Source organism: Pezoporus wallicus, unplaced genomic scaffold (genome assembly GCF_028554395.1).
Source record: "Pezoporus wallicus isolate ANWC-B61680 ecotype Strahan unplaced genomic scaffold, APGP_CSIRO_Pwel_v1 contig_3181, whole genome shotgun sequence".
Taxonomy (NCBI): Eukaryota; Metazoa; Chordata; class Aves; order Psittaciformes; family Psittacidae; genus Pezoporus; species Pezoporus wallicus.
This window is the reverse complement of record NW_026641700.1, coordinates 2,205,932-2,231,775: the sequence shown is the minus strand read 5'-3', so window position 1 is coordinate 2,231,775 and position 25,844 is coordinate 2,205,932. Positions and strand designations below refer to the sequence as shown.

At 37.3% G+C, this 25,844-nt stretch overlaps 1 protein-coding gene across 1 annotated transcript in view; it reads right to left on the bottom strand.

Moving 5' to 3' along the window:
• Positions 1–9,549: 9,549 nt before the first annotated feature.
• The window catches only part of NEK10 (NIMA related kinase 10), a 103,608-nt gene continuing 87,313 nt past the window's right edge, over positions 9,550–25,844 (bottom strand). The window contains exons 32-36 of the mRNA XM_057424870.1: positions 25,213–25,323; positions 22,730–22,838; positions 21,348–21,397; positions 21,211–21,263; positions 9,550–11,281 (exon numbers count right to left, since the gene is read on the bottom strand). Coding sequence (XP_057280853.1) covers positions 11,224–11,281; positions 21,211–21,263; positions 21,348–21,397; positions 22,730–22,838; positions 25,213–25,323 — 381 coding nt within the window. The 3' untranslated portion in view covers positions 9,550–11,223. The remainder of the gene's footprint in view (positions 11,282–21,210; positions 21,264–21,347; positions 21,398–22,729; positions 22,839–25,212; positions 25,324–25,844) is intronic.

Sequence of the window (25,844 nt, the reverse complement as noted above, 5' to 3'; positions counted from 1 at the left end):
CCAAGCAGCTCAGTTGGAAGCCAGGAAGTCTGCACTTTGTGAGCATTCCAGCAGTCACTGCAGAGAGCACATTTCTACAGGATCACTAGAGCTGAATGTTTCCAATGCCCCTAATACCACCTCTGAGAGTCTAAGAAAGAAAGAAATAAGAAATAATAAGAAAAAAAGTAATAATAAGTAATAAGAAAGAAAACCAATGCAGTCATGAAAGCAATACAGTATAAATACAACAGCTATTATTAATACATTGAAAATATTGACTCCTATATAGAGATACATCTTACTTTGCCATACTTCCCATATCTAATAAAGAAAGTTGAGTAGAAGAAAAGCACTGATTTAGCAGGTTATGGGCAACCTTTCTCTCTCAGTCCTCCGAAATGCTACCAGTTCCATGCCCTTTTATTTGCAGGCTAATTTCAGTTTTGTAAGAATACATTATCAGCAATAAAAGATTAGATTATGCCAGAATTCTTTATTTTTGGTATTTTTTTTTCTCACAATACGAATGGCCTTTGCAGAAAGATTTCTATGATATAATAAGCGAAAGAAAACAAAAGCCAAATTTAATGAATACTGCAAGGCAGTCCTATTTAAATAGCATATTTCATGATTCATATAAATGTTATCTATTTGTTTCAATGGTGCATTGCATTATTTCCCCTCTACCATTGAATAACTGAGAAAGTCATTCCATGTTTAATCAGTACCATCTAGGAAGACTATCACAGAGGAGCAGTTAACATTTTCGCAATCAAAAAGTTGTCAAAATATTGGCCTTCAGGGTTGGTTCATATTCACTCATGACTATTGTATATAGAACACTCAGTGATTATAAATGGAAATGCTGACATCCACAGCAGTTATTAAAAACTGAGTTTCGTAGACCAGTTCTAAACTTCTGGGTTTTGCAGAGCAGCTGTAAGATCATAAAGGAAATTCATAGAACTACAAAATGGTTTATATTGGATAGGACCTCTAGAGTGTGTCTTGTTCAACTGCTCTGCTCAATCAGGGCCACCTAGAGCTGGTTGACCATGTCCAGACTGTTTATGAGTAGCTCCAAGGATGAAGAGTCCACATCTGCCCTGCGCAATCTGTGCCAGTGCTCCATCACCCTCACAGTAAAAAAAGTGATTCCTGATGTTCAGAGCAAAAATCCTGCATTTCAGTTTGTGCCTGTTACCTCTTATCCTGCCACTGGGCACCACTGAAAAGAGCCTGGCTCCATCTTCTTTGCACCCTCGCTTTGAGTATTTATAAACATTGATAAGGTTGCCCTCTCATCCTTCTCTTCTCTAGGTTGAACAGTCCCACCTGTATCAGCCTCTCATCATCAGAGAGATTCTCCTGTCCTTTTATCATCTTCATGGCCCTTGGTTGGATTCTATCCAGTATGTCCATGTCTCTCTCGTACTGGGGAACCCACAACTCCACACAATACTTCAGGTGTGGCCGAACCCACAACTCCACACAATACTTCAGGTGTGGCCTCAACAGTGTAGAACAGAGGGGAAGGATCACCTCCTTTGACCACCTGTCAAAACTCCTCACAATGTAGCCCAGAATGCCATTCGCTTTCTTTGTGGCAAGGGCACATTGCTGGTGCATGTTCAGTTTGGTGTCACCAGGACACCCAGCTCCTTTTCTGCAAAGCTTCATCTGCGCACCCCTATCCACCACTCTAGTTTTTGTCCTTTTATTTTCAGTTTGCTAGTGGAAGTACTAGGGTACCCGTGCAAACAGCTGCATCAACTACAGCTGGGAATGATGGCAAAACACAGTTTTATATCACTTCATTTTCTGAGTAACTGTGGTGTGAGTAACAGGACTGGAAAGTGAGTCAAGCTTGCAGAAACTAGATTTTTCCTCTTCTTCAGAAACACATAGGAAAGCTTTTTTCAAACAAGCAAACACATATTCTTAGATGCAAGATCACCATTTTGAGAGAAGAGGATGTAATTGCTGAAGTACAAGCCAAAGAACCAAGAGACCTTGATCTTACAGCTTGGAGTGAAATAGGTCCACACCAAATTCTCAAGAACTTGCTGTTTTCATCCATGGTATGTTTCATTTCCACAAGAGGTCTTGTCCATGGGTAAATGAGCTAGGCTACTGCTAGCACCTTTGTCTCCTTATATAGCTTTTGCATCTGTTAGATGAGGATCTTAATCTTTACCTTGTTTGGGTTCTAAGAGGTTTAGTTCATTAGTGTTTATGAAGCACTTCAGAGTCTTAAATGGATAGGAATGCAAATTACTATTAAATTCTCCCATATGTTACAAAAATACAGTTCTCTTGTCTCATCTAAACAGAACTCCCAAACGTAATCATGAAATTCCAAAACATTTATTGTGAGTCCTAGTCTTCTTCCCTCTTCCCCCATCTACTTCACCCCATTGACACATAGTAATAATCTTCTCCCTGCCTAAAACTGAATGAAAAAAAAAAAAGCAAAAACTTTGTCAAATATGAAATAACAACAAATCTGAAGGCTTTTTGCAAACACACAAATGATTCAAAGCTACAGGATGTTAGTCCTTAACATTAAGGATATTTAAGCCTTAATATTATTTTACTCAGTAATGAATCAAACATGTAGAATAATTACTGTCAAGCAATTAATACATTTTAGTGAAGAGGAAATATGTCATTTGCCTTAGGGAAATAAAGCAGTATGTGCTACTGTGATGAATACAGAAATTCAGTCCAAAATTCACTGCATTTCCTTTTACAGATTATGGTTAAACATTTCTGTATGCCTTTCAACATTTTTTTTAAGTTTATTTAAATAAGATTCATTTGGCTTGTGCCTCAGAAGCAGTAAACAGTGAACATGCACAATGTTCAGTCTTCATAAATAGGAATGAGGCCATAGAGGGGAAACAAGCACACATTCAAAAAAGATGGTGTCCTGGGTTCAGCAGTAGCTGTCATTTTTTCTCCTTCCTGGTAGCTGGTGCAGCGCTGTGTTTTTGACTTTCAGCCTGGAAACGGTGCTGATAGCACCGATGTTTTTAGTTACTGCTCAAATGTTTTAGTCTGGCCAAGGACTTTGTGAGCCTCATGCTCTGCCAGGGAGGAGGGGAAGCCGGGAGGAAGCAGAGACAGGACACCTGACCCAAGCTAGCCAAGGAGGTATTCCATACCACAGCACGTCATGTGTGGGATGTAACTGGGAGTTACCCGGAAGGGCTAGAGGACTGCGGTGTTGGATGAGGCATCGATCGGTGCTCGGTTGGGCAAGGGGGGGCGAGTTATCAGTCGGTGGGTGGTGAGGTGATGTATTCTCTTCCCTTGTTATTTCCTTTACCATTATTATTATTGGTGGTAGCAGCAGTGATTTGTGTTATACCTTAGTTACTAAACTGTTCTTATCTCAACTCGTGGGAGTTGCATTCTTTTTGATTCTCCTCTCCACCCCTCTGGGAGTAGGGGGAGGGCAAGAAGGGGGGAAGTGAGTGAATGAGTTGCCTGACTGGGTTTAAACCATGACAGATGGGTAACCCCTCTTCATTAAACAAAAGATACAGCTTGTTGCCAGATATGTGTGGCTGAAGAACTAAGAACATCCTCTGGATCTTTCTGAGGTGTGCAAAAGAACGGTGCAGCTACAGAGAAACATACAAAACAAAAAAAACAAATCTTGGAAAATAGCCTGAGGAAATTATTCTCTCCTCTACGCGTAAGTATGCTACCTTCTCTTCATAGGCTAAGAAAAACAAATCAGGAATACATGAAGTACTTGAAACAGAAGGTGATAAAAGGGTAGGTTAAGATTCAATCTAAAATTAGAATTGAAGCTTGGATACCAAAATGGTTGGGCATAGCTTGGGTGATTTACGGAACAGAACATCATAAATCACAAGGAGTTATAAAGCAGGTATGTTTATTGCAGTGCTGGGTGTGAGGGGGATTGCTCCTCCTAACTCGCACACTGAGAGCTCAACAAGCTGGTTATTTATTACACACAAACATACATATTCATCAGATTTCACAAGCATAGGAGGAGATTATTACAATTAGTTCCAAGAACTTATTAATATCATTCCCCTCCCCACTGCACCTGTGCACTGCCATCTGGTGGTCTTGGGCCGTGGTCTTCTGGATGAAGTAAGAAGTCTTCCTTGCTGTATACATTTCACCTTTGGCACAGTTTCCCCAGCTGGCAACCTCAAGTCTTTTAGAGACTAGCTGAAACAGGTTCCTGTCAGGCATTCATCTTCTTGAGGGAAAAGGGTCCCTGATTTTAAACAATGTGTTTCAGTTACCTATTCTATTCTGGGTTATAGTTTAACCACAAGAGTAGCAAGATCAAGAACATACCTGTTCCCTATACTAAGTTAAGACAATCAATAGTTTGAAGAAAACCTTCCCCTTAGTCTGTTACTATTCCTTTCATCATAGGTTCATATGGAGATTAATTTTTAACACTACTAATAACTCTAAGAAAACTCCTGATTGATTGAAACCTTTCCAGCATCCTGGAAAAGAGCACAATCAACTTCCAGAATGCCTTTACACTGATAGTTTCAACAAAGTACATTTCCCCTGAGTACCCACCAGCAGAGTCTCAGTGTGCTGGGTGTTCACTCACTGCTCTAACTCTATATTGCAGCCATATTGCATTTTTTCTTATGTTAAACTGGTAAGAAGAAGCTGAAAGGATTCCTCCCCTGTAGAAATTTTTTGATCCCAGTGCTAGATGCACCAGAGCAAAAGCCATGGGGTTTAGAAAATTTATGAAAGAGACTAATGGAGTCTCATTCTTGGAAATACTTACAGGAAGATTTGTTGTGTATGGGAAGTTTCACGTCTCAACAAATGAAACTTAGAGAGAAGCCTGATCAGATACTCAAAACGCCCCACAATGTATAGTTATTTCAGCAGAACAACACTTAATTACAACTGCTGTGCTTTGCATTTCCAGACCTTTTTAATAAGTTTTCCACAATTCTGCTCTGTCAATTAGACTCAGTTTCACCTAGTTCAGTCTGAACAATAAGTGAGTTTCCTATTGGTAAAAAAAGTTTGTACTCACCCATTTCCACTAGCATGTGTCAGCAGTCACTTCTTACTGAGAACAGGGCTATGAGAAATAAGTTCATTGTTGATTAACCTGAACACAGCATTTTTCATTGTCCATCGCTCCATCTCAGGAACATCTATTTCCATCCATTCTATAATTATTTTTCAGTTTTAAAAAATCACCATTAGTGCATCATCATTTAATCTTTCTTAAAGACAGTGGGCAGGTTACTCAAGGCAAAGTTCTAATTGACTGCCATGCTTTCTTATTCAGATAGGGTATTCAAACCATACGTAAAGGAGCATGGGAAATGCCTGTCTCAAAGAAAGGATGACAAATAGACCAACATTAATTTAAACTCTCTGAAGACGTCTTTAAAAATAGCCGTCTGCGGTTACAGAGTGCTACACCTCCCTCATTTATTTGCCTTCTCTCTGCAATGTAAACCTAATTGCAGATATGATCTATTCAGCACAACATAATTTAAAACTAACAGATTATGTTGTAGAGTTTTAAAAAAGTCTCTGGGGTTTACTGTGCTGCTGCTGGCTCCTACAAGTCTTCAGAAGAGGATCATTCATACTAACACTGCTAAGAGGTGAAAAATTGGTCAGTCCTGCTTTCTGCTTGGCACACTGCTGTCTCCAGTTTATTTTCATTAGCTGCATTTGGACTACAAATGAATCACAACAGATATTAAATACTAAATCCTTCAGGCATATGCTGAGTCACTGGCTGTGGGCCAGAGCATCAGACTCACTACATCAAACTGACATGCTCTTCCAGCATTTATCATGTTGTGTAATTCCATTGTATTATGACCTGTCTGAGAAAAGGTAAAGAATTAATCATTGTGATCAAGCTAAAGGAATGTAAACCTTTGAGTCCAGATACTGCTAATTAAAACATAGTTTTAAAAACTCTTCTAAGTTAACAAACATTGTTTCAGTAATTGCATTGTTTCAATTAATTTATGTATGCATTTGCAGAATGTATATATATTACACATAGGAAGAAACTCAGGAAGGTAGTTTGCGGGACAACTCCTTCCCTATGTTGTCTAAGGATTAGGTAGAAAAGATGAGAAAATAATAAGTAGGCTCACAGACCAAATTATCTGACCTACCATTCTCCAATAGTATACCCTCATAGTCAACATGATCTTTTCAGTACTTACAATCAATATAATAGTCAAATTACTCTTCATGGGACCCTCTATCAAGGACCTAAGACATTTACAGACTGCTGGAACACCTCAGTTTATGAACATGTTCTGCTCAGTTCACAAACCCAGTGCTCTCCTCCCATCCATCAGCACTGCAGTAATGTGCACCAGATGCATGGGCAGCGAGTCCTTGGTATTCAGACCACATCTTTAGCAGAGAGACTCATTTTCTGTCTTGTGTGCTGGATCTCCAGTTTTCAGCTTTTTATCCTTCTGTGGCACTGTTCTCTGCTCTGAAATTCAGCTATCTGACCACTTGTACTGCCATGTGGTCAGACACTCAGCAACTGCAATTAACCATTTTGGCAAGCTCTGAAACATTCCCTCTCTTCAAATGAATATTGCTGATCATACATTAGCCAGACTAGAGTGACCACACTTCAGTAACAAGGTCTTCCTTCTTTTCAGACACATGGCAATACTGCCACTGTGTTGATACTTGTACCTTCTGAGTGCATTAAGAACAGCACATGGGCTATAGGAGCAAGAGTCAGTGCATTTTTGAAAGTTCTGAAAGCTGTAACCATGTAGCTCTGTGATACAGCAGTACCATTGCCAACAGCAGGCCATAAGCTTTGCACTGAATTTGCAACGCTTTAGGCCTGAGGCTTGTCAGCTGTGCTCTGTCTGAATATATCTTTGTTTTGCTTGGTGTAGCCGTGTTTGCAATTACTCTAACTGACCTGTTGTGTACCTCTAATTTACTTTGCTTTTGTTTATCTTTGTACAACCATAGTTTTATATAAATAGGAAAAAGCAGTTAGTCTGCTTATGAGTACTTATGACTAACATAATGTAGGATGAAGAGGTATCAGCCTGGTGCTATAGTAGAGGCTTTTAAGAAGTGGAGACACAGAATGTGGTATGTAGGGGTACAGGTAAGGGAGGATAGAGATGAGACACACACTTAGCACTAGTGACTATAAATAACTCAACCATGATCAATAACAAAATGCAGACAAAGCTGGGTTTAGAGGTAGCTAAGAGAACAAAGGAGCAGTATCCAATACATGTAAAATGCACCATACATTATAAATTCAGGTATATCATGGAGCTGCAGACCAATGAAGTAATGGCAAAGGTGTAAAGTGTATCAGCAAATGTATAAAAATGACACAAGAGAGAAGGAACTTTTTTTTTCTGCAACAGATCTAGACTAGTAATGACTCTTGAACTAGATTAATTTCAAAAATCATGGATATATTAGACACACACATATATATATGAAAATGTGTGCTTCCTCTTTGTAAACAAGATTTTGAATGTGGCAGATTACTGATGCCATTGTTAATGGCTAACTGCCATTGTTATGGCTAAATGCTATCCATGTTTGCTTACATTGCACCAATAGAGATGGAGGCAGATAAAAGACAGAAGCTCCTCTAAGTCTAAATTTTAAGCAAAACGGAAGAACTGTAGTTACAGCTTAATTCAGGGAACATATCCTGACTGGTGGAAATTATAAACGTAGGTCAAAATATGACAAAGAACAATCAGTTCAAATGTGGAAAGAAAACCTAAATAGATGTAAGTTTATAGTTTGGTAGGAAATTTGAGGACTTAAATGTCAAATATTTTAAAATTACTAGTTTTCTTATCACAGTTCTCACCATCTCCTGTTGAGCAGAGTTGAACAGAGAGCTTTGACATGATTTAGCTTCCTGCAGGTCAAGAAACAAAATGAATTAGAGGACCTTTCTTTCAAATTGCTGTTGTCTAACAAGACAAATTGAACAATTAAACTTTCTGTTGAGAAGTTTGTAAATTCAAATCATGGTGAATTCATACAGTCAAACCCAAACATTCTCAAGCGCTTTCCTATTTTCGCATCTGAAATGCAATCAGAATTGCCAGTTCTCCCTAAAAGCAAGACAGAATTCATACATGCTAAAACTGTGTATACTCTTCAGTTTGGGAAGTCAATGCTTGATGCTTTTTTCATTTTTAGCAAGGAATGTTGTTGGCCTTTCTTAATTAATGTAATTATGTAAGTTCATGAACTAATTGTCAAATTTCTTGATATGAAATACCAATAATCAGCCAATAAGACTACTATAGCTATAATGACTAAAAGTAAGATTCATTAAATACATTATTCTGTGACTGTAAATAGGAATTCCCTTATGGAATAAAACTAATAATTTGATTCAATGTCAACATTGGATTATTTGGGGATATGACAGGAGACTGGGAAATGATTCAGACAGAGCAAAACATATGTAAATCAGGCTACAGAATACACACAGGGTGCACACTCCTGAGAAAGTACTTGCAACTGCAAATAATCAAAAGTTAGCTGCAGTTCAGTACAGTGTTTCAACATTGTTAGTACCACACTTTGCAGAGTCCTTTTTAATTAGCTATATAATAAGTACAGCTACGCCCATTTCTCTGATACTTGCACAGGTTACATTAAAGAATACAAGCATACGAGAAAAAAAAGATACACACCTTAAAGGATATGATTTATGCACTGGACCAGAATTCAGGAGATGTAGGTCTCGTTCTCCAGTTTGCTGATGATTTGCTGAATGATATTGGGCAACTTATTTTTTGTTTCTGTGTTTCCCTAAATATTGTTTCTTTATAGTGTCTATACAGAATTTAACCATACAGACATTATACATGACAGAACTAGCTCATGTTCCTTTTCATACTGTGCGAAACACTATGGATGCAGATCTTAGTGAAGAACATCTATGTACTAATGCTATAAATTGTTTAACAACTTAGATAATGAATTCTCTGAGGCAGTTAATTGCCCTACATCAAAAGTACGTCATCTCTTTCCTACAACAGTCAACATGTCAGTTCCGTTGCAGCCAGAGAAAGGAAAAAAACCTAAAAGCATACTAGTGAACACCAGGAAAGAAACAGAAATTATCTCTTAACTTTCTGCTTTGATTTGCCTTGGTGGTGTACATGCCACTCACCCACCCCTCAGCTTGTAGTTACTGGAGAAAAGTATGCCCTCCTGTGCCAGACACTAGCTAGTATTCCACTTTTCACAGTTGTTCAAGCACAAAATCTGCTTTAAAGTTAACAGCACTAAAAATACATCAAGAGAAACACATAGGAATAATTAATTATACTCTATTTCTCAACAAAATTAATGCTATCAAGTACGAATGAACATTAAACAGATACAGACAAAATATAAACAATGATACTTCAAAACACACTTGAAACAAGGTCCAAATTATTTCTAAGGCACCTAATACACTCTGACAATTCAGAATTATAAGACATTTCTGAAAAAAAAGATATTAAAATAGTTTACTTTACGTGTAGATTGTTTTTTCATTACTTTAACGGAAAATGATTATGAGAATTCATATGCAATTTGAGTAGAACAAACATGTCAAGGTTTAATTTAAATAAAGTCTTTTTGAATAAAATATCAGTGTAATCAATTCCACTGGCAGCCATATACAGCATGGAATTACTTTATAATCCTATAGATTTAACTATACTGCATTCCCTTTCTCTGTTCTAACAAAGCAAATGTCTCTGAACTAGTATAGGAATTGATTTTTAGCAGTAACGCTGCAGGAAGATGCATCATCTATGGTGATTTATGGTGGAAACTGTAGCTACCTGCAGGTAGTACCTTAGAAATCATGTCTTGACCCTTAACAGACCTTTGCTATCACTACTGTACCATTGTATAGAAGCAGAGACAGCACCTGATGACTTTTTAAATTACACATATGTGAAAAGAGGATATATTTTTGATTTTTAGTTTTTTACACTGCCCACTGGGCCCTTTTTCAGTGCTTCACAATTTAGGATGTTGAAGTCACACCTGAAATCTTGAAACAATACAACTGAATTGTTAGGAAATTAATGCAGTTACTTATAGCTACTTATAGTGACAAAAAAAAACACTGGAAAAACAAAACAAAACAAAACAGACCTTTGCCAGAGGTGTGCCAGAGCACACAACATACATTTGTACCAACTTACTTATGAGTAATCATGGATGAACATAATGTTAATAATTTTCTACAGAGGAGAGCTATATCACCAAGTGCATTCTGGTTGTTTTCAACAGTTATGACTGCCAAAGTATCAACTGTAGAGAAAATCCTTTGTACTTAATAAGTATTCCTTACTAAACTGTAGGCAAAAAAATAGCTTCACTGCTACTGCAGTGAGATGTCTTTATCAACATTTGATAAATTATGAAATTCCGGAAATGCTTTTAAGTACTACAGCTTTGACTAGCAACAAAGCATCTATTTTATTTATTTAGTCTGTTAAATACTAAATGAATGCGTATATATAGATGTATATAAATGTACATATTTTATATACACCAATCTACACAATATATGCCTAAAGATAGACATGTAATACAGACATTTTGAAATAGCAGTAAAACTAGCTGGTTTTGAAATAACAAGAATTTTAGAAGCTATGCTGGATATAAACAATGACTATTAACATGGAACATCAGCATTAGAATTTGTTACTATCCAAATAGAGAGAAATTCCTTCTAAATATTAAAATTGTGATGAAGTTTTTTAATCTAATTCTGGTACAGTGAACCTGCAGATATTTTCTGTCTGGCCATATTACAAAGCTCTTTTTCTTCCCACATAAGACATACATGGATATAAATAAGTTTACAGGCTTTCAACTATCATTCCAGAAAACCTGACTATGCAACAATTCTTTTAAAATATTAACAAAAATAGAAGATATGTACTGTTGGGAACTGAGTTTTTCTCCTATAGTATAAACCTTCCCAATGTTCCCTGTAAAGTGCTTATATTGTAAACAGATCAAAAGTTAAGAATATCATCCTGAAATATCACTCAAGGTCCCTTGAAGCTGTCCAACACTGGTATTCCATCTGGATGCTATTTAATGAGCCAAACTTGTCCCTTTGGTAATCAGATAGCCTCAGGTGAAGTACAGGCAGGTTGATTTCACTAGGAATGGTTCTGAACCTTCTGTCCAGAATTACAAGTTTTCTTCTTTTGCTTGATAGTTCTTTGTTCCCCTTGAATAATAGAGATACCTGCAAGGGGGAGGGTGTAGGGATGGAAGGGGGGAGATGGGGAGATGGGAAGAAATCCACAGTTAGTATGTGTTGGAAGTAAGAATTCCCCGCTATTCACATTCACCAGGTATGGAATCAATCTTTGTGCTATCAGCAGAAAGCTGGCATACAAGGATGATGTAGAAGCCAAGGAAACTCAGAAGTCTATCAAAAGAAATGTTTTACATCAGGGTTTACAACAGAGTTTGATGCAGAAATCTCTGGGTGAAATTTTATCATTCACGATACACACAGGGAATTTGTCTAATGATCCTCTGGCACAAGATTTATGGACTAGTTTGCATTGCACACAAATAGAATTAGAGCAGCAAAGATCTCCCACAGCTGGTCAATGAGGCCTGAATGCAACATAATGTATTTGTGGGTCAGCTTTAACTTATGTAGCTGATGTACATCCAGAGACATAGCACTATGAAGAACTACTTCCGTCTTTAACATCACTTCTTTCACCCTAATTCCTTTCTAGCCTGCAAGAAAAGTAGCGCAGAAAGTGATTGGAGATGCTTCTGTCAGCTTGTGAACATTTTCTCATAATCAAGTCGTACTTCATTGTTATGACTATTCTGTGAAAATATGATGTAAAGACTTCTTTTCATAATCAGTGCTATGAGAAAGTAAAACAGGTGTTTATTTTTTGTCTCAAAACTCCACAGTCTCCATTCCAAGAGCCAGACCTTTACCAAAATTTTCCCTAGCTACATGTATATGATATGTACAAGCCAGATATCCAAAGCCCTTTCAAACATTCCTTTATACCCATAGTCCTTCAGGAAGCACAGTGTTATTTTGATTACTGAAGTACTGACAGACATTAAAGTATTCCAGTAATAAGGAAAGGAAAAATATGAAAAATAATTTATAGTTTTGCATACACACTTCAACACATGTGGAACCAGTCAATCAAAATAGGCTGAAGGCTGACAGCAAACTATCATTCAGCCCCATATATGTCGACAACATAATCCTTAATGGGGCACTGTACCTGTGCAAAAAATTGAATCATAGAATAGTTTAGGTTGGAAAGGACCTTTAATCATCATCTAGTCCAATCCTCCTGCCACAGGCAAGGACGCTTTCCACTAGACCAGGTTACTCAAAACCCCATCCAACCTGGCCTTGAACACTGCCAGAAAAGGGCATCTACAACTTCTCAGGAAAACCTGTTTCAGTATTTTACCACTCTCATAGTAAAAAACTTGTTCCTTATGTCCAATCTAACCACTTTAAGTTTAAAACTATTGCCGCTTGTGCTGTCACTTGTGCTGTACCCTGGCAAAAAATATCTCTTCCATCTTTCTTATAAGCCCCCTTTAAGTACTAAAAGGCTGCAATAAGATCTCCCTTGAACCTTCTGTTCTCTAGGTTGAACAAGTCCAACTCTCTCAGCCTTTCTTCATAGCAGACATGATCCAGCCCTCTGATCATTTTCTGCAGCCTTCCTTTGGACCCATTCTAATTGATTCACGTCTTTCTTGTAGTTTCTGGAATCCAGATGTGGATGCAGTACTCTAGGTGAGATCTCATGAGAGCAGAGTAGAGTGGGAGAATCACCTCCTTTGAACTGCTGGTCACACTTTTTTTGATGCAGCCCAGGCTACAAGTGCTGGCCTCTACATTGCTTGCTCATGTCTGATTTTTCACACACCAGTATCACCTAGTCTTTTCTGGAAGTGCTGCTCTCAATCCCTTTATCCCTCAGTGTGTATGTGATATAGACTGACTGCAGTGGGAGACTGCACTGATGCAGGTGCAGGACCTTACATTTGGCCTGCTAAACTTTATGATATTCAACAGAGTACACAACATACAGTCCTCAAGCCTGTCAATGACTCTCTCCATGGAAACCCTTTGTGTGGCCCCAATTTCTGAACACTGAGGCCAGTCATGTCTTCAATTTCTTCAATAACTGTCAAATTGTGTTTCACTTAGCTTAAGAGTTCCCAAAATTCCTTTTAACAGCATCTTGCTGTGACATAGAAAGTTATTATATTCTTCTCGGTTAAACTGCCTTAGCTGGACCAAACCATTGAAGGCTCAAACAAAATAAGGAAAAATTCCTCTTTACTTCAACTCAAAGTGTTTAGTTTACAGCAGCTGTATAAGATACTGGTCTGACAACACAAGAATTATTCCAGACTACAGTGAGCTTTCTGAACCACTGTGAGTAGGAATGTTCCTTCTTATGTGGTATTATTTGACAGACTTCATCTATGCTCTATACAAGTACTCTGTCAAGCAGACATCTCAGACACACAGAAGTCAGTCTCAAAGTCTTTACTTCAAACTGGTAGGAAGACCTGCATTAGAACTGCAAAAGGAAACCCATCTTATCTCAGCCAAACAAGTCTGTGATGACAGATGCTTCTACTCAAAAGATGTGAAGCTCATATAAGAATGTCTGAGATCAGAGCATGTGATCTCTGCAAGGGATCAGAGCCATCTGCCTATTGTTGAAAACAGTCATTCTCACAGTCCAAATGCTGACAGACAGCTTCATAAACATGCACTTTTTCTGCAGACAGTGTGGACCTCAGGCATTTCCACTGTCAGCAGACCACTTAATTTTCTGTATTCATCACTGAACTGTGCCAATGACTCAATACCTACCAGTAAGCCAAAATTCAGGTCAGATGCTCCTTCATTTTTTCCAACAAGAGGTGAAATGCACCTTTCCACGTACCTCATCGCTGAAGGGAATCATCAGCTGAGGGGAGAGGATCTGCATCAATGACAGTCCTATCACAGATTATTTTGGTACTTGCACCAGATGGATCTCTGGATCACTTCTCTGTTCTGCACAAGGCAATGTCATGAAGTACAGCCAGGTTCTACACCTAAGTCCTAATATCTAGCAGGTCTGATGTTAGCCAAATCTAGCCATCTTGATGCTGACTAACTGCTAGAGGGACAAACAATTTTGGCTACAGCCCCTATCATTCTGATTTACAGGAAAAAATGCCTAAAAGAGAAAAGACTGACTTACTAGCGAAAGTGGGAAAAGTTTTTTCATGGAATTGTAAGATCAGGAAAATGCACATCCTTTCTCTGTGTCATGAGATTACTGGCCATCCCTGAAGTGACCAGAACATTCCTGTAAGTCTCTTAAAATCAGTCAGCTAATAAGTTTTTCACACCTGGCCATATGATTTTGACATGCACAGCAGCTAATACGTTAGTATCTAAGTCATACATTTTTCCCAATTTTAAGTCATTATTTCCCTAGAACTCCACTGTGCCATTAATAGGAAGTCTGTTCATGCTGCTTCTCCATTTTCTCTTTTCTTTAAAAGACTTGGGAAAGGTAGGCTAATACAGCCTCTTAGTGGAAGGACAGCTAACTCAAAAGATGTAATGACTGCTGATCTGTGGGAATAGGGCAGCATTCTTACAGCGCTACACAGATCCTCAGCTGATAGCCATCAGAACTGCAGGTGGGAAGATTGAAGGCTTTTGCAGCCATGGATGTTTAAGTAAAATAAAGTACTTTGGCAGACTTTTCTACCTCCCTGGGGAGAATTACAAGTCAACAGAATGCTGGTATGTCTTTTAATAAACATTGATGGCCAAAACAATCTTCTTTCCTAGGTGCAAGATATAAGAAGTAAGAATCAACATAGACAACTATCTGGAAGAAGAAAACAATTAACAGAAAATGCCAATTAACATTAGCAGAAAGTGGTGCCAGAATGGAATAAAAAGTAGAGGAGTGTCTTAAATCACCTAGATATCACTAAATCAAAAAAAAACCCTTAAGATTCCAGGAGCACTGGAGCTTTGTACTTTCATCTACTGTCTAGTTTGGTATGTTCTACAACAGTAGAAAACATTATAACTAAGCTAAATATAAATTTTAATCCATTAATCATGTAACACAATTAGAGAGGTGTATTAATGGTGAAGAATACATGGATAACATGGTAAGAATTTGCGCATAGAAAAGCTCCATTAATGCATCCCTGTTTCCAAATGATGAGCCTATTGACCATAGACCCAATACAAATGAGGGTTGCCCCAGACAGTCAAAATTCAGAATTTGCTATCATTCCTGAGCTATACTGTCCTTCTGTAAATAATAGCTCAAGCTATTCTTTGAGTAGTTAAACATATAGCTATCATTAGAGCCAGACTTGACAGTTTTCCTCTTCATGAAACAGCTCTACCTACATGAATGATTGCTTCTCTAATTCTAAAAAACACAGTAACAATGGAAAAGACTGCATTGAGCAAAGTTACAAAAATGTGTCAAAATGTTAATATATGCATTTCATTATGAAGGCTGTTTCCTTCTATTATTACTTGCATTGCAACCATTTTTTTTTCCTACAGAACTAATGTCAAACCAACATTTTTTTCATTTCAAATAGTTAAAATTATTCATAGTAGTTTGTATAGTGCTGTGTTTTGGATTAGTGATGAAAACAGTGTTGATAACACACCAGTGTTTTAGTTATTGCTTAGCAGTGCTTATACAGCATCAAAGCCTTTTTTGTATTTCACACTGCCCATCAGTGAGTAGGCTTGAGGTGTACAGGAAGCTGGAAGGGGACACAGCGGGGACAGCTGACTCCAACTGACTAAAAGCGTATTCCATACTGTAGGACAGCAATAAAAGCTGTGGGAAGAAGGAAGGGTGGCAAGGGGGATATTTGGAATGATGGCATTTATCTTCCAAAGCAACAAGTGTGATGGAGCCCTGCTTTCCTGGAATTGGCTAAGCATTTACTTGCTGATGGGAAGTAGCAAATGAATTCCTTGCTTTGCCCTGCTTCTGTGTGCAGCTTTTGCTTTACTTATAAAACTGTCTTCATCTCAAGCCACTTTTCATCCTTCTGATTCTCTTCTCCATCCCACTGCAGGGGAGTGAGCAAGTAGCTGTGCTGTGCTGAGCTGCCTACTGGGGCTAAACCATGACAGAGCTACAGCACTCAGCTGAACATAACTCCTGTCTCTGACCATTGTTATTTTTGTTTATTTAGAACTAATGTTTTTTGATGCAACTGAGTTTCTACTTGGATCAAGTCTCTTAATACAATTTATTAAAAATAGATTTCTGCATCAATTTTGATATTACATGTCTACTTCAATATAAAACCCTGATGAACATTTGAAAACAGTATCCATTGTCCTATTTATAAATAGGCTCAAAATCAAGGATCTTGCCTTTTGTGCAGTGTAATATTAAACCAGAAGGAGAAAAAATAAAAAAAGAAAGAGTGGCACAATGGATGTGAACAGAATAACTCTGAAACATTACAGAGGTATTTTTATGCATGTTTACCAAATTTCTGTGTAAATAAGTAATACAATTGGACTGCTGAATAATTTTAGGAGATTAGTGATAAATGGGCATAAGTTGCTTATTCAAGATAAAGCTGAGGGTCATTATCCTCAGCTGGTCATTAATGCCCATGAAATTACTGGAATTGAGGTATTAATTACTACTATAATGAAGATGGGGAAGGAAAAAAGCAGCATGACATTTTTCTCATGAAGCTGTCTCGGTTTCTAAAGGATTCATGTTTCAGCACCCAAATGAGTTGCTTGAATCATTTTTAACCCTTTTTACAGTTTATTCATCCTACGACAATTTTCATGTCATCACCTCATTTAAGGTTTGGTTTCCCATCTCGTATTCCTTGCACAGCAAGGGCAACAGCAATGGGAAGGAAAGACAATGCACACAAATTCCCCAAAATAGAAAATGAACAAGAAATGTTTTCAGAATGTTTTCTCTATGAAGTGTGCTACACAAAGAGGTACCAGATTGCATTATTATGCTATACATTATCTAGCTGTTTATGATGCATTTAACAGTGCTTTTAGCAATAGCATACATCCCATGTCATTGCCTAGCAGCTATGGAATTCTTTCTTCAAAACAGATTCATCCTGTAGCCGTACAACATATGGAACTGATACTCTTAAGTCAACTTAATTGGAAATTATGAAGAATGCGGTACTAAAATGAAGAAACACCTTTAAAAACTTGCATCTTCACAAATTAAGTTTGTGCATTCTCAGGACTTTTGAGCCTTTGAAGACTCAGTTTGCTTTTTTTTTTTCCGTAGTTCTATTAGAAGAGCTAGAAACTTATTATGCACAGACAGGAAGGCAACTTGTTTCCTGCTAGAAACACCATCATTCTGATTCCACTGTGAAAGACTCACACATGCCTCATTTTTACAACTTCCTATCTTTGAAACTGAAAAAATTCAACCTAAACTGAAAGCTTTTTAAAATAAGAAAATTTAAAAATAGGTGTATTGCCCTATATGTTGTTAAAGCAAACAACATACAGCTATCCACTGCTCCTAGTACTTTTTTCTAAAGCTTTTCTCTGAACACGTTTATAAGGGGATGCCAGGAAAACTACAGGATGCAGAGTTTCTGCTGGAAAATTTGCAGTTGCAAATGCTTCTGAAATGCTTCACTGTGTAAAAAGGAAAGGAAGTAGAGCAAGGCTCAAAACAGTTTTAGGCAAGAATGAATGATAGAATGTTGCTCTGAGGGCTGCAAACCAAATTCTGTTTGGTGGAATAAAACCAGAAAATGGTGGACACTGATAAGTGACTTGCAGCGCAGCTTGAGAGTGATTTGGCCTTCTAGCTTGCTTAAGCTGTTTGGATAGTTTGAGGCAAAACCTAATGAAGCATGTCTGCCAGCCAAACGAATCATTCAGTACTGGACAGCTGTCAAAACTGGACTGTTTAGCTATTTGGAGAGAGTGAGAAGCAAAAAAAAGAAAAAGAAAAGAAGTAAAATTACTTAAGTTCTAAAAGCTCTGAATGGCCTTAAGCAAAGCATATCATAGCAAAAATGGCAAGTCCTCTGGAAATAGGCAAGTTTTTGACAGCCAAGGCCGAAGCATGGTCTGTCAATTTTCTGGAAGAAAAAGGAAAATAGTAAGTTATTTGGGAATAGGTCCTTGTCTAGAATAGAAGCAATGTAATAGTGACAGAGGAACACAGATAGTTATGCATCATGGCAGGTAATAGGATTCAAAGTATAGTGAAAAATCAAGTTGCTGGTGACAGACCACCAACTAGGTTGCAGTATGGCTGTTTTGTATCTGCCAGCTAAAGCCAGAACATGCTAGAGTAGTGACATACGTGCAGTTGAGTGGGTGAAAGTCTACAGCAACAGTTGTTATGTGCACATATTAACAATTCTGAGCAAGAAGAAAAAGAAAAATCAAATCTAGTCAACACACTTTTAAACTTCTAAGGAGATTCGTACCTATAAGGAGATTTCACTCCATTCTTCTCACCCACTCTAAAATCAGTTTTGTCTTTGTCACAATTTAAGCCCAGCTAGTAACTCAGAACCACGCAGCTGCTCGCTCACTCCCCCGGCCCACTTCTTCCTCCCCTGGCTCCTAGGGGGATGGGGAGGAGAATCAAAAGAATGCAACTCCCCCAAGTTGAGATAAGAACAGTCCAGTAACTAAGGTATAACACAAATCACTGCTACTACCACCAATAATAATAATGATGGTAAGGGAAATAACAAGTGAATACAACCGCTCACCACCTGCCAACCGATACCCAGCCTGACTGAGCAGTGACCTAGCCCTTCAGGGTAACTGCCCTCAGTTTATATACCGGGCATGACATGCTGTGGTATGGAATACCTCTTTGGCTAGTTTGGGTCAGGTGTCCTGTTTCTGCTTCCTCCCAGCTTCCCCTCCTCCGTGGCAGAGCATGAGACTTACAAAGTCCTTGGTCAGAGTAAACATGACTTAGCAACTAAAAACATCGGTGTTATCAGTGTTGTTCCCAGGCTGAAAGTCAAAAACACAGCACTGGAACACAGGAGAAAAATGACTGCTACTGCTGAACCCAGGACACTTTGCTACAAGGCTCATGAATAAAGCACAAATCAGCACTGACTGTGGATAACAGCACTGCTGAAGAAGTTGCATGACTCAGGAAACACAATGTGAATTTCAATGTTCCTATGCTCCTGGGAAAATCAAATATGTAGTGCATCCACTATTATGAAAAAGGATGCTAACTATCCACTGGCTTTCTCCAGACTGTATGAGTGGGAATGTCCTGCTTGCTGCTTTCTTCTGTTCCCTTCTGCAGGACAAACATAGCATAGAGAAGAACACCTTATCGCAGAAGAACACACTGTCATCCCGTGTAGCTATAAAGAGCATTCTCTTACGTCTCCTCTAAAATAAATTTTAAAAAATGCAGGAAAATAACTTAAGGCTCTACAAAACAACTACTCTGCAGGGAATACCAGCACAGCAGAAAAATAAGTAGTCCTAAATAAATCAGTAAAAGCAGAATGTTAGTTATTTTACTGCTGTTGGTCTTGTGCTTTTCTGTGCTACATGGCATTCCTATGCTACATGTTAAAGTACTAGCATATTTGTCTGCAATCTTTGAGCAGTCTTTGTATTTCAGCAATAACATTTACATAGGACAGGAGGAAATGGAATGAAGCTGAACTAGGGGAAGTTCAGATTGGACATTAGGAAAAAGTTCTGAAGACCATCTCCTGAGAGGGTGGTCGGTCACTGGAACAGGCTCTGCAGGCGAGTAGTCACTCCACCAAGCTCATCAGAGTTCAAGGAGCATCTAGATGACAGTCTTAGTCAGATGGTTTAGTTTTAGGTACCTCTGCGAGGAGCAGGGAGTCAGACTCGATGGTCCTTATTGGGTCACTTCAACTTGAGATACTCTGACTCTATGATTTCCATTAATAAAAATCTTATTTTCATAGTAGTTTGTGTAAAATACTCAAGTCCATATTCAGCATACACCTGATTCATTACAGTTAACTGCAGTAAGATGCTTTTTGCCTGTCTGTGAGATAAATGCCTATACAACTACAATACATTTATACACTTATAATAAGACTTGCTAGGTCTTGATGTTAAAAGTGAGAGCTTTTTCTTATTTTTTTTTTTTTCTCATAAATTGTGCGATATTTCTTCTACAGCACCAAATCTTGGGAGCTTCTGATTAGGATGAAAATTTAAAATACTTGAAAACACTTATAAACAAATCTGTTAGACCTCACAACTGCAAAAGTGATTTGTAAACATGATTCAAGTATACCCTGAAGGTTTAAAGAGTGAATTATTATTTTATTGTGGGAGTGGTTAATCATGATTTTTTAATACTTACAGACGGCAGCAAGACACTTGTAAGCTGGAATTCCAATTTTGAGAAGGAATAAAAATATTATATATAATAAATAAAAATATTCAGGGTAATAAAATAAATAAAAATATTCAGGGTAATATTTGAAACTAATCAAGCTAGAGTCAATCCATACCGAAAAGTCTGTAAAGAGAATAAATAACTAAAAAATGCCACTAAGGCACCAGGAACTATAAATTCTTAAAACTTCTTAATATCTGTAGTGGGGGGATGGGAGGGTGGTGTATGTTTGCTTATTTGTTTTAGAAAACCTAATTGCACTCTCCCAGGCTTTAAAATGCTGATTACTGCAAAGACAAGGAACAGACTTACTTAATGGAAGCAGTGAAATTTTTTGCTCTAAAGAATATCTGAGACAATAAATACTATCAGGTAAAAAGAATGAGAAATCCTAAGCTACTGTTGTGGACATATATTTTCTTGTGTTCCTCAAAGGTTTCCTGCAATAAAGATATACCATTTCCTGGATGGTTTATGGGAAACGTAAGGAAATAGCTGCCAAAGTTGTACTGCTATCATCTGAGTGAAGAAAACAGATGTGACAAAAACCCTATGCCTAAATTAGCTAGTATGTCCATACACTTATGTGTTACAATAAACCATGTATTGAACTAAGTTTAAGGTGAAATCGCCATCATGCAAACAGGTAGATGACACATTTGGTTTTAGCACATCATAATTAACATTATATTTGTAAATTGAACAGACTCACCTGTTAGAGAAATTGTAATAACCACTTTCCTCTAGAACCTCTTCAATTAGAGTCTGCAAGATAAAAGAAATTAATTTCAGTATGCTGTCTTTATTAAAAGTAATAAATTAATACACATAGCTGTATCTACAGCTTACCTGCAACTGTTCGTATGTCATCCCTTCTGCTACATCAGAAACACCAATACCTAAAAATAAAAGAAATAAAATAAAATAAAATGCTATACTGCTGAATTGGGGGGCTTATGCTCCTTTATTAGTTTCTTAGCAATTCCATTATAATGATCATGACAAGTGAGATGTTCGATCAGCAGCAGCTTATTCCACTGACCACAATGACCCCTGCATCTTGTGGCATGATGTAAACATTTGAGGCACACAATACTATCACATTATGAAAGAGTTCTGACTCGTGGAAAATATCGTAAATACTTAATGAAGCAGAACACAGCAATGCAAGTTTCTTATTCTTCTACACTTACCATTTATAATGGAAAGGGCACAGAACCAGCAGCAATTTGTGAGGATAAAAGTATTCTTTGCAGGGTAAGAGATTCAAAAGTGTAAGACACTGAGCACCTGAACACATTGCATTATTGTCTCTGGAAATAAAATAAAACTCGTATTTTAAGTGATAGTTAGGGACTCATATCAGCTGTGAAACTGATATGCTAGTTTCAACACAAAGACCAGCAAAATGCAAGTTTCCCACCCTTCTTTCTGGCACCACTGTTTGTAATGTTACTATGTCCTCTAGTCTGTAGATTGTGATATAGCTTTTCCTGCATTTATACAAATGGAAATGGCACAAATACCAAAACACTGGCTGCACATTTCCCTTATGTCCATTGTGCAAAGAAGTATATGATTAAACATAAATAAAAAAAAAAACCTCTGAACTAGGAATTGTGATTCCCCATCATGGATGATGCCAGTGATGGTATGTTTGACTCAAGATGGAGTTCATGATTTGTCACACTAAGCATCATTAGTCTAAAGTATATTCGATACTATTTATTTTCTAAAGTATAAATATACATACTTTCCATTATATAGATGTGGTATAGCACGTATCATTTCCCTCCTGCAGACTTCAGGGCTTGATTGCAAACATGACAGAAGGACAACATAGGTTTTAAATAGAGTTTGTTTAAAAATCATGTGCAAGGACAGGTAAATTCTAAGTATAACATTTTCACTTTTAGAAACATTTCTACTGATTTTCATGGATGAACCATGTGTTATTTCATCTTTGATATGTCTTTGTAATTCCAAAGTATACTCTTTCACATTGGGAAAATGTTCCATCAGTTGTGAACTACATAACTTACCAGGAATTAAACAACACAAAAACCAACCAACCAAAAACCTCCGATACTGAAAATCGGGATAATTAACATAACTTTACTGTCTTCAAAGACAGAAAGACAGATCTTAGAGTAGCAATTCTTTCTGCTTTGATACCATACACTCTATTAGACGTATATATGCCACTATAGAGGTTTTGATGCTTTCTTTACCTCTTCTATCATCTGGAAGCAATTCATTTCCACCTGAAGAGGGAAGTAACATGTGCCAATCTGCTGTGAAGAAGTTAGGCTCAATCAGTTCAGGAGAACCTTGTAGCAGCTGGCGAAAGGTTAAAAAAAAATAATAATAAATAATAATAATAAAAAAAAGGATACCTGAAATCTCCACCCTTCCTGTTTGTCAAAAAAAAAATCAGACTTTAATGAGGCAATTCAGCCTTTCCAATGCAATCAGAAGTCAAATGAGATTTCAGTACTTTCTGATTAATGAAACAGTGGTGAACACAATTACAAATGTCCTACCTTCTCCCCAGAAATACTGGCTTAACATTGCAAGCTGCCAATCTGCGCCTAATATAAAGCACTGAATTCTTTATCTGAATAAAATGTCATAAACTATGTATTTGCATAAAGATAAACAAGTAAGTGTATTCCATTGAACTCAGGAGAGAAACAGCTGAGAACTCCAGTTTTCAAAACCAGGGCTTCAAGTGAAATTGAACCCAGTACATATTCACATGGTATCATGCCCTTTAGAGGGATCCCACACTTTTGAAACCCAAAAGTCAGTTCAGCTACTGGATTATGTAAACAAGAAATCTGACATTAAACTTAAAAACATCTAGTTTTGAAAATATCCACTGATAACAACTCTGACATGAAAATATCTTTGTGGGCAGGAGAGAAATTCCAGTTTTGCATTCCTGCAGTATGTTAACACTTTTACAATTACAGAAACAGAAGAGTATCTGTTGTTGGAAGACCTTTATCCAACCACCAATCAGTGGAGGAATCTTTTGCCTGTAATTCTAGTTAAGTTTTCTAATTCAGCAAAGTTAAAAACCCATTACTTTAAAATTTTATTTGCAGAAATTACACAACCTCATAACAACACCTCCCGGAACAGTTCTACTTAATTCTTTTCTCTATTTAGATTCTTCCTATTACCTCCCAATGATATCACTGTTACCAAACATATTTATGGTGGTGATTTTGGTAAAATATATACCAGTTATTCACTGATGCTTATCAATTCTCCATCTTTCTAACTGCACTTTTTGTTGCTGCTTTCTATTAATAGTTTCTATAAGTATTTTCTTCAAGGCAAAAATGCCCAGAATTGCATTCAGCATTTCAAACACCTTCAGCTTACTACCAATTACTTTTTAAACAGTCTATTTCTTCCCTTTTCTTCAGGTTTAACCTCAATAGTTTTGAAGGCAATGCAATTTTACAGTTAATAACATTTATAAATAAATAGGGCATACATAAATGCATTTCTGGGCATTTGAAAAATACGTTAATTTTATAATAAACACTTCCTGTTTCTTACCAAATTTTTGGGCATCCTCTCCTGAAAACATCAATTTAATACACAATTAGCAAAGATTTCCTGAGATTTAATGTTATGGCTGAAATACAGAAATTGTTTAATGTAAATCCCAGCTTAATTTACAGGACAGCAAACTGGCATGAAACCAGTGGCTCAGAGAGAGGCATCTTTAACAACCTTTCAAATGTACTATCAATGTAAACCAACATAAACACTAAATAGCCACTTTCCATGGAGCTTAATTATTACAAAAGTACAGGAAGGATTTAGCATTTGGGGTCAGTCCGTCATGTAGCAAGCACTGACAATTTCACAATTCAGTGTAAGTGGGTGACAATCAGATTACACAGGGGCATTATGTGAGTGATAAGAGATCATCTTTATCATCATATTTTAGATAGAGTAACATATCTAATAACTGTTTTGTCATCAATTCAAAACTGAAGTATCTTAGCTTCACAGGACATAGATGCCAAGGATGTCATTTTCATATCCTCTGATGACTACAGTCTTCTCGGGAGATTTTGAAGGATCATTCAGAAATTCTAATATTTTTGTTAGCTCTTTCTCTGCTGAAAGCATCCAGCATTTCATTGGAAAACATTCAGGCATGGTTCTTCAGTCATGCCATTCTTGCAAATCTGCACTACTTTTGAATAGATGACACTAAACTGGTGCTGACACACTATGCAACAAGAGGACAAGGTATGCTATATTCAAGACACTCTGGGACAGTGCTTTCTTAAAATTCATGTTTTGAGTAGGAATACATTCCGAAACAGAAACTAATAAAAAATTAGGAAGAACTTGCAAAATCTCTTTTGGCCTTTGCCACAAAACCATTTTCTTTCCTCTTCTCTTTTTAAGCTCCGATGAGATGAAGTCTGGTTTTGCATATTAGCAGCTAGTAGGTCCTTTCCATTTACAAAAAATGTTCTAATGATAAGACACAAACTTTAAACCAATCTGTAGAAACATTTTACTTAAGCTCTCGTATTTTCCAAATAAAGGATAGATAGGGAATATTCCAAATACCTCCTTTAAAAATGGAATCTCACACGCTGGGACATTAATATCAATAGCTTAATTCAAATAGAAGAAGAGACAAAGTTGACCACAGGTAGTAACTGGTGTACTACACCTTTTTCATTTCTGATTTCAGATTACCAGGATTGCTCTGCTGACTGAAGAGGGACTTCTTGAATCTTTCAATGATTCTTCTTTTCAAGTTGCATTGCAAAGCTGGAGGAAGCTGTATGAAACAAAGAAACAGGTGTTTTCACTGTTTAGTTATACCTGACATAAAGATGACATAATCAGCAGGACCATTACTGGAAAAAAAAAAGAGTAGCACAAAAAAAAAAAAATTGATATTTAATAGCATGGTGATAAACAACAGCACAAGACTTGATTTATGGGCGTATTATAATAGCACTCCTTAGTTTGCCCATTCTATTAGGTTTGGCATATCTTGTAACTCAGTCCCTCTAGCCTTGGGAGTAAAAAACATTATAACAAGTTGAAGAGAGGTAATACTACATTTGTCTCCCTGAGCAAAGTGCTAGTATCTGAGACATCTTCCTACAGATGAAGGTCATGAAACATTAGATCAGATTTCATGTTGACTATAATGAGTGACTCCAGCTGAAATTAATGGAACTTCAAGCAGCTCAGACTTTCATTCAACGTGTGCAGAACAGCTTCAACAGGCTCTTTTAAGGTCCTTATGTACATATTAACACAATTCAGACTGTCTCTTTTGCTAGAAGCTAC